This window comes from Oryzias melastigma, linkage group LG11, assembly GCF_002922805.2.
Source record: "Oryzias melastigma strain HK-1 linkage group LG11, ASM292280v2, whole genome shotgun sequence".
NCBI classification, from domain to species: Eukaryota; Metazoa; Chordata; class Actinopteri; order Beloniformes; family Adrianichthyidae; genus Oryzias; species Oryzias melastigma.
Window position 1 is genome coordinate 8244832 of NC_050522.1, and position 9021 is coordinate 8253852.

General features: G+C 39.2%; 1 protein-coding gene across 4 annotated transcripts in view; it reads right to left on the reverse strand.

Annotated features, from left to right (window-relative positions):
- Positions 1-512: 512 nt before the first annotated feature.
- Positions 513-9021, reverse strand: part of tbc1d5 (TBC1 domain family, member 5) — a 26490-nt gene continuing 17981 nt past the window's right edge. Inside the window, exons 16-23 of one of the 4 annotated variants that reach the window (XM_024299494.2) lie at positions 8379-8464; positions 5877-6163; positions 5660-5722; positions 4598-4806; positions 4418-4520; positions 3597-3676; positions 2939-3181; positions 513-1481 (exon numbers count right to left, since the gene is read on the reverse strand). In XM_024299494.2, coding sequence (XP_024155262.1) covers positions 1212-1481; positions 2939-3181; positions 3597-3676; positions 4418-4520; positions 4598-4806; positions 5660-5722; positions 5877-6163; positions 8379-8464 — 1341 coding nt within the window. In that variant the 3' untranslated portion in view covers positions 513-1211. The remainder of the gene's footprint in view (positions 1482-2938; positions 3182-3596; positions 3677-4417; positions 4521-4597; positions 4807-5659; positions 5723-5876; positions 6164-8378; positions 8465-9021) is intronic. The other 3 variants (XM_024299503.2, XM_024299511.2, XM_024299521.2) reach the window with 3 other exon arrangements.

Below are 9021 nucleotides of genomic sequence, written 5' to 3' on the forward strand. Positions count from 1 at the left end.
TTCATTGTTATTTAATTAAATATTCAGTCTTTTAGCCAATTTAACATTATAGCTTTTGGATTTTCAGCAAACCCCTTCAGCAGTTAAATTGTTACCATTTTCAGCTAAAAGCTTCAGTATCTTCAGCGACTACCTAAAACAAAAAACATTCATACTAGCATTATTGCAGGTAATGCAACTTTTCTTGTTTATGCAAATTGAGGTCAATAAAATCTCATGAAAAGCTAAATGGAAAACATGTTAAAACAAAAAAGAAGTTCTTTATACTCTCAATTCCCAAGGTTTTCAAATATTTAATATTCATAAAAAAAGGATAGAAACAGAACGGCTCTTTATCCAAATTAAGAAAAATCTATATTTAAACCTTTCCTTTGTACCGTTTTATTTATATGTACAGTTTACACAGCAACTTGACATATCTAAAAATGCTTTTAACATGGACAATGGAGGAAAAACGAGGTATAAAAAAACAGAAATTAACCTTGTAAAACAGAAACCCAAAACACAGCAGGTATCAGGAGCAATGAAGTTTTATTGATCTAGGATTATTTAAGCTAAATGAACAGCTAGAAGAACATTCGTTGAGCACCGCCTCGCATCAGTTTCCACGAAAATGACAACTTCCGTTCAAGGTGAGGAGGAAATGATCACATTAAAATGTCCACAAACTAAAACAGTTACTCCTCAGTTTAATCGTTCCTGTCTGGTTAATTAAGGTCATAGAAGTTAAAAACATGATTCTCTTAAAATGAAACCGCTAACAGAAATAAGATCACAGAATTCGGGGTTTGTTGACTTAGAGGCACTGGTTTTGAAGGACGCTGAAGGTGACAGCCGGACACGATGGCTCTTTAATAAATGAAGAAGAAAGATCTCCACACTTCCGATCACATTCCAGATCCCTACAGTAAGAGGCCTTCCCTGAAGCAAACTCGCAGTGGTGGCATCTGTCTGCAGAGCAGGGAACTACGGCAGACATGTCGGGTTAAAGGATGCCGGCGAGTCCCGGCATTAGGATGAGGCAGGCATTACATAGATGAGAAAGCATACAGCATCAGCTCAAACAGGACTGAAGTGACACAGTTAAAGACAGTAGGTTTTTGTGACCACGCGTCACAGTCCGTATGTGCAATCTTTAAAGGCTGACAGTTTTGGAGGAGCTCCACCCAAACCTCCGTGACAGGATCCAACGCCACGGGCGCTCTCACTCCTCACAGGTCGTTGGGGTTGACTATGCTGAAGTCGGAGTCCTTGCTGTGGGTGGAGCCCTCGTCCGGGCTGGAGGACCCGGAGGTGGTGCCCGCCATCAGGGGGTCGTGAAAAGTCCCGGACGCCCCCTCGGGCTCTATCCGCACCGTACCGCGCTCTCGCCTGATGGAAGGAGAGCGTTCGGATGCAGCCTTCCCTCCGCCTTCCGCCTGCAGATCTCCATCCTGAGACACCAGGATGTAGTCGTCCCAGTTCTTACCCTCCTGAGCCACCTGCACATGGAGCAAACGGGTGAATAGCTGTTCAAACGTATGAATGTCTAGAGCTACGGTCACAAATATAACTGCCATCGACAGAATCTTCAAAGATTTCATGCTGCCGCCCATTTTTTTTTTTGACATAGTCCTAAATGTAAATGGTGGCTGTCAGGGGTGAAGCTTTTTATATACCCTCCAGGATACGACCGCCAGTTGGAGACATTAACACGTGTGTTACGAGGGTAAAATGAAAGGATATACCAGGGTTAAACCACTTTGTCTGCAGATCAGCCAATTCATATTGAGCGTGTACAGAGTTACGGTATGTCAAAGAGAGTTGTAGGCTTTGACAGAAACACCTCAGGTTGTAAAGGTTTAAAAATCAAAAACATATCTGTAAAGGTGTATTCACACTGGAGGAGGCGGCGGCCAGTTTCACCGTTGAGTCAATGGAACAGACGTGACATGGGGCGATCTGAAGTTCCGCGGCGCAGTTTGAGCGCGAAAGTCTGGCAGCAGCTCGTTTGGGGCGACAAGGCGCAAATTGGGCAGCACAGCCAAAATTTAAATACCTGAAGTTTGACAGGTCGCCGTGTCACATCAGCCAATCAGGAACTCAGCTTTGGGCAGGTGACTTTCTCAGTGACTCGATCAGGTGGTAGAATACTAGTCCAAAGTGAGTGTCTTTGTCCCGAACTTCCATCTCTTACTTTAACCCGCAGGAGTTTGCAGAGCTCATCCGCCTACTTTGGGGCAAAGGCGGGATAAACTCTGGACAGATCGGTGGCTTTTGCTCCACGGCGGATCTCACTCGCTCGATATGCCAGCAGACAGAGAGTCTCTTCGGGTCCAGAGGCTGCCGGCTCGGGCCTCATTGAAACATTAAAAAAAGGAAAAAGGTCTCCTAATTTTATTTTTTCCCGCTTGGGTTAATACGAAAAAGTGAACCTTCAAGCTCAGACACAGAGACACAGAAACACTGTGGAAGTGGCTGTCATACAGGCACAGCCCCCTGTACCCAGAAAATCTTTAACAATAATGACAACACAAACACGGAGACACGATTACCGATGTTTTTGTAGAACTCTTCACAGTAAATAAACCTTATTTCTAAAAATCATGTCTTCCATACATTCTAAGTGAGATATCCACAGACACCATCCTTATAGCGATCATCATAAAAACATTAGCTGGTAGCTCCTCCCACACGCAGCTGCGGCGCCAGGCTGAGGAAGTAAATTTGTTGCGCAGCAAAAGAGGGGCACGCGAATTTGTCCCGCGAATCGCATTCGGTGTGAATGGACCTTTAGGGCCTTCAACTATATTAGTCTTTTTCAACCAAAAACAATATTTTTTTACCAAAATGCGCCAGAGGGGGTATGGGGGGTTTTCATTTCTGAACTTCCTTCTTAACTAGCATTAAGTTTTCATTTTGGAATATGTGACCGTAGCCAAACATTAAAACAGTCAACCTGCTGTTCCGGCGGGGTTGGCTCCTCCGCGCCTACGCCCTGATCCAGGAGGGAGTTTGGGCTCCCCCCCTCGTCGCCTCCCTGCTGCTGCTGCTGGCTGTGATAGTTGATAGTGTTCAGAGCAGTTTCTGCCGCTGCTGCGGTAGACGTATAGTGGTCGTCAGCGATGGTGATCTCGTCGTTCTCCTCAGCCTCCAGCTGGCTCTGGTTGAAGCGCAGCGCCCCCTTCAGGATGTCTTTGATCTGATGACGGGAAAGGCCCCACAGTAAATTTACAACACGAGTCAAAGTCAAGGCGAGTAATTCTATCCGACCCTCCAGATCATTTGTTATTAATGACTCAATGTTATCTTACGCATGTATAATTTTGACAAAAAATATTTCTACAGAGAGTAAAATATTAAGTAAAAAGATTTATTCTGGAATAATATTCCTACCTGTTTTTATTCATAGTAATGTTACAAAAAATATGTTTTAAAAGTTGTAAATAATTAGTTTTAGTGTGTTCAATAAATGTTTATCTTGTTCAGCCTGCGATCTAAGGTGTGTTTTGGATTTTGCCCCCTGTGAGATTGAGTTTGACACCCCTGATCTACAAGAAAAGGACAAAGGAATGCTGAGGAAAGCTGCAGTTGGGATATAAATGTTTTAGACACACCTGCTTGAGTCCAGCCAGTGAAACCAGGACTTCATCCTCTCTCTGCAGGTGTTCTTGAAGGATGACCTCCTGGATTTTACCTGCAGAAAAGGTCAGAATTGAGAGAGAGATGCAGAGATTTTTTTCATTTTCTGTTTTGGGTTTAGAGCATAACCACAAATGCGTGACTAGGGTTGATATTGATTAATCGATCTGAGCTTAATAGAACAATAATCGATCCATAAAAAAGAGATAGATGGAGCACATTAACCCCAAAGTCAGCTAGCTTGATGCTAATGTATAATGGGATTTCCCATTGGACGGCTAATGCTAATACTTGTCAATGTAAACATACATTGATGACTAAATGAACATCTTTATAAACTCATAGACATGAATTTTACAAACTCTTTTAAGGAAATATTTCTTAAAGTAACCATCTGTGGTCTAAAACACTGTTTTTTGGTGATTATTTGCTTATTCTTCTTGAAAAAAAGTGTACTTCAATAGCACCAGCTCCACCTAGTGGCCAAATTGAAACGGCCACCTGGAGAAGCAGAACAATTATTGGAGCTTCTCTGTTTCAGAATCCATGTAAGACTGTATGATATCAACAATCTTATTATTATAGTATGTGCTTGTATCAGATTAATATATATATATATATTAAAAAATATAGAGATTATTATTCTAAACAAATGTGTCTAGATTTGTAAACTCAAAATTTAATTGAATTAAGTTGATTGAAAGAATCTAAGAAAAAAAAAAAGGTAAATCAAATAGATTCTGGAAATTATTATCGATACCCGGCTCTATGTGTGACCGAATGCAACCAAACTCACAGATGTGTGAATTCATCATCTTGGCACAGTACTTGCTCATGGCTTCGAGATCATTAATTTGGCCTTGAAGAAACGATATTTGGGCTTCAAAGTCCTCGTCCTGCTGGGGTCAAACAAACCAACAGAATTAGAAGGAGTTAAAGGCGAAGCTGAAAAGAAGATGCCAGTGGGGCAGCTCACCGTCTCCTTCCTGCCCATGGTTTTGCTGTGGGAGCGGGAGCGAGTGATGTTGAAGAAAGAATCCTTCTTGGTGGCGGAAAGCGGGGGAGACGAGGTGCTGACATCACTCCCTCTGGACGGAGGTAATGGAGGGGAGGCGGTAGATTGACCACGCCCACCAGAGAGACTTTCTATGCTGGGGGAGGAGCTTATCGCCATCGGATTTTGGCCTGTTAAAGATAAGAATGTGCCTTAACACTTCAGAACTTACAGGTTCAGTGACAGCATAGAGAAATAAGTTGATTATATCATACTGTCAAACCAAATTTACAAACATTTCCAGAGAATCATCACCTTCTGATCTATGTTTAAAGCGTTCCAAGTGGTTTTAATCATGATTTGGTCAAAATTTAGTCAAAATTTAGCCAAAATTTTGAAGGAAAAAAAAAAAACGGTTGTTTTCTAGGACATAGTTTCTCCAGGATGGCAATAGTTCATTAGAAATTTGCTTCTGACTGTTGGAGAAGAGCAACACCGCCCCCCTTTCCCTCATCTTTGCAAAGTGGAACATAGCAGGGAGCGTGAGGCCCTACGTCACAAATACGGCCTTTTTGAAACTAGTTTTTTTCATTTGGTCCCGATTCACGACGATTTGAATAAAGAGATACTCAGAAATGCTATTTTAATCTTAATTTTCTTAATATGTGTCCTCCATCATCAGAAAAATGTCACAACCACATGCTAAATACAATAGACACATCATTTTCATTGGAGTGGGTCTTTAATATGTGAAAGTCTATCAAGTTTTTGTAAACCCCAAATTTTCCATTAACAAAAAATTAACATTTAAATTTGTTTTGAACAAATATATCAAACTATTTACAGTTAAAACTTGCACATTGACCCTCAGCTCCAACAAAAGAGAGGTGACATCTCCCTCTACTGGTCAAGCGTGAGAGTTGCATGCAGATGGATTTTCATATCTGTATGTTCCTGTCATGCATTGCGATAAAAAAGCCTGTGAGCATGCAATGGCGGTTACAAAAGCAGACTTGACAAAGGGTCAGGTCACACAGCGGTTACCTTGCGTGTCAGAGTAAGCTTGTGCGGGGAGAGAGCCCTGAGACACTCCACCTGAAACTCCATCTGACAGACAGAAGAGTCAAAGCTGACGCCGCCACACGCACGTTAAACTGAACATGCCAACAGTTAGTCGGTTACACGACGGCCAAATAAATAAAGATTTGGTGGATCGGGATGATGCGCCTTACAAACACGAAGCGGTTGACCCGCTGCTCACCTTTGCTGAGGTGCACCGGCATGCTTTCCGACTTGAGCAGGCGGTAGTTCTGACCCTGGGGCGCGCTCTGTGTCGGCGTCAGGGCGGGTGGCTCGGCCAGAGGGTGGGGGAGCGCCGGCGGGAGCGCCGACGCAGGCGACACAGAGGAGGAGGATGAGGAGTGGACCTCGCTGTTGATGGGGGAGATGCCCGTGGACATGGCTGGAGAGATGAGCTTCCTGCCTAAGTTCAGCAGGCTGCTGGACACCTTGTTGATGTTGAGAGGAGCTTTTGCACTGGAACTTGATCTAGAAAGAAAAAAAAAAGAAAACTGTCTTTATCACACTGTTATTCTGGCATTAATGAGTGTTTTAACTTTATTTTTGGAATATTTTATCTCCACAGTGACTAATATTTTATTTAAATTGTCACTTCATACGCAAAAATAAACATTATTTTTTTATCCTATTAATTTAATTTTTAATCTGTAACTATTATCTTTTATGTAAAGAATAATGCCTGACGAGGTGTCCATAAAGCTTAAGTCCACTAGCTTGATGCTAGCGTATAATGGGATTTCCCATTGGACGGCTAATGCTAACACTCGGTCGACCTAAACATACATTGATGACTAAATGAACATCTTTATAAACTCAAAGGCATAAATTATCCAAACTCTTTCAAGAAAATAGTTTTAAAGTAACCATTTTTGGTCTGAAACACTGTTTTTTGCTTATTATTTGCTTATTCTTCTGGAAAAAAGTGTAATGCTATAATGTGATCACCCCCTAGTGGTCAAACTGAAACGTCCTCCAGGAGAGGCAGAACAATTGTTGGAGCTTCTTTGTTTGAGAATCCATGCAACACTGAACTCATTTTACTAATACATTTTACAATATGTGATCAGATTAATATAAAATACATTAAAAATTATAGTAGATTATTAATGTATAAACTGTGTAAACTCATAACTGATTTGAATTGAGAGGATAAAAAGAATCGGAAAAAAAGGGAATCGAATCGTTTCAGGGAATTATTATCCATAACAGTCCTAGAGAATGATTGTTGCTTCAGCTAAGTCCATTACGTTCTGATAACAGACAGATGAAAGGGCTTCATCCCATCTTATAACATGCTCACTTACAAAAAATACATATTAAATCAATTATTAGTATGTAATCTTGTCATTTTTCAGTCTTAAATTGTTTTTCACAATAAGTGGACAATTTGATACATGCTTCTACTGTTTTTTGAACCTGATGATTTTCTTTTCTTTTTAATTGTTGGAAAAAAATACACCTTTTTTGGAATGAAAGTAAAGATTAGAAGTCTGCTATAATAGAAAATTATATAAAGCCCCATTTTTAGTTGAATATTAATCTCCTACTGCACCAAAATGTCACAAATTTAAATGAAAATACCTCAAAACGAGGCAGTTATTAGGTTAGAGTAAAAATAGATTAATTAGATTAATTAAAAGTTATAATTAATTAATCGCTCCCCCCCTAAAAAAAAAGAAAAAACGAATCGCATGACAGCACTCATTTTTATTGGAGTCAGAAAAAAAAGTAAAAAAAATAAAAGGATTTTAAAATTAGAACTAAAAAAAGGCTTTGATTTCTCCACAGGGATTGACTTTATCTTGCCTCAAAAATACATCAAATATCAACTCTTGCAGTTACATGTCACTGAACTCCAAACCGAGAGCACAGAACCCAGTAAACAGTGAATGTTGCTTTTTTGCAGTTTTTTTTAGATCTCATTTCTTTGCACACAAAATTAAAGAAACACAGTTTACATAAAACGTTGAAAACATTGTGTTTGTCAAATTTGCCAGAGTATGAAGCACCATTCTCCTCAGGGTTCAGGCACAAATGGACAGGTTTTTATTTATTTCAAACTTAAAGGATTTACATCCAAACGAAAAGTGAGAGGAGTGTGAGTGTTTATTCTCCCCGTGGAGGAATTTATATGTATGAGCTACCAGACGAACTCTAAAGTCAAATCAAAGAGCCTAAATAAACTCGAACAGATCGATGCTAACCTGAGAGGAGATGAGCCATCCTATCATAGTGAAATATCATCACTGAAAATTCTGAAAATTGATTTTTTCTTTGTTGCTCATATATTACCATAAAACTTGATTTAACATTTTGAGATTTCTTTGAGTAAATATTTAGTTACATTTAACCTTCAAAGCAGCTTATATTTTAGTGTAACTGTTACAAAAGAAAAACTCAGATTGAACAATCAAAAACTTTAGGGTCATCCGAAGGAGCAACAAACTTGTAAAACAAAAGAGTTTGAAAACTCTTCAGAGTTGAGGGATATTTCATTTGATTTTAACCTATTTTTTTCCACAATATCCAATTCAAATAAATAATGGTGAAAAATAATTGAAGGACGAAGACTGACACTCAAAAAACCTCACCTTTTTCATTTACTTCTAACTAATTGCATGTTTTGTTCTTTAATTGTGTCTTGATAAATATAAAAATGTACTTGAGAAAAAGGGCGCGTCACCTGGTTTTGTTCATCAGATCAGAGCCTCTTGTTTTGTAGTAGTCCAGGTTCTGCTGGAACTGGTAGTTCACCGGCCGCTGATTGTTCTGCAAAAGAAGGAAAACATGTTTGAATGTTTGCAGGTCGCCATGAGGACAGATTTCATTCTGAACCCCTCACAGGCTTATATTCTAACACATATTCACGCTCAGTATGGAAACCGAAGATTCTTAAAGACAAAGAAACTGCTGTAACATTTGAAAAGTAAAAAAAAAAAACCTAATGCGCAAGATATAAAAAGGTAAATCTAAGTAAATATATTTTTTTCCTGAAAATACGTTAACTGACTTTTAAAATCAGAAAGAATAAAATCAAAATAAATTGAAATTACTTTGTTTAATTCATCTAAATTTGTAATCAAAGCTCAATTAATGTGAACAAAACTCTTGGTTATAGTAAAATTATTTATTTTTTGGTGGGATTTATTTAAACCAAAGTAGAATGTTTGCCCAGAGTTCTATCAATATATCCAAGTAAGTTAATCAAAATCAAATATTTTGCTTTCCCCAAAACTAAAGACGATCTTCTTAGTATGAATTCTACCCATCCAAAGAATTAAAAAAGGCTAGTTTAGTATTAAAGATGAAACGTGGACAGTTTGTTA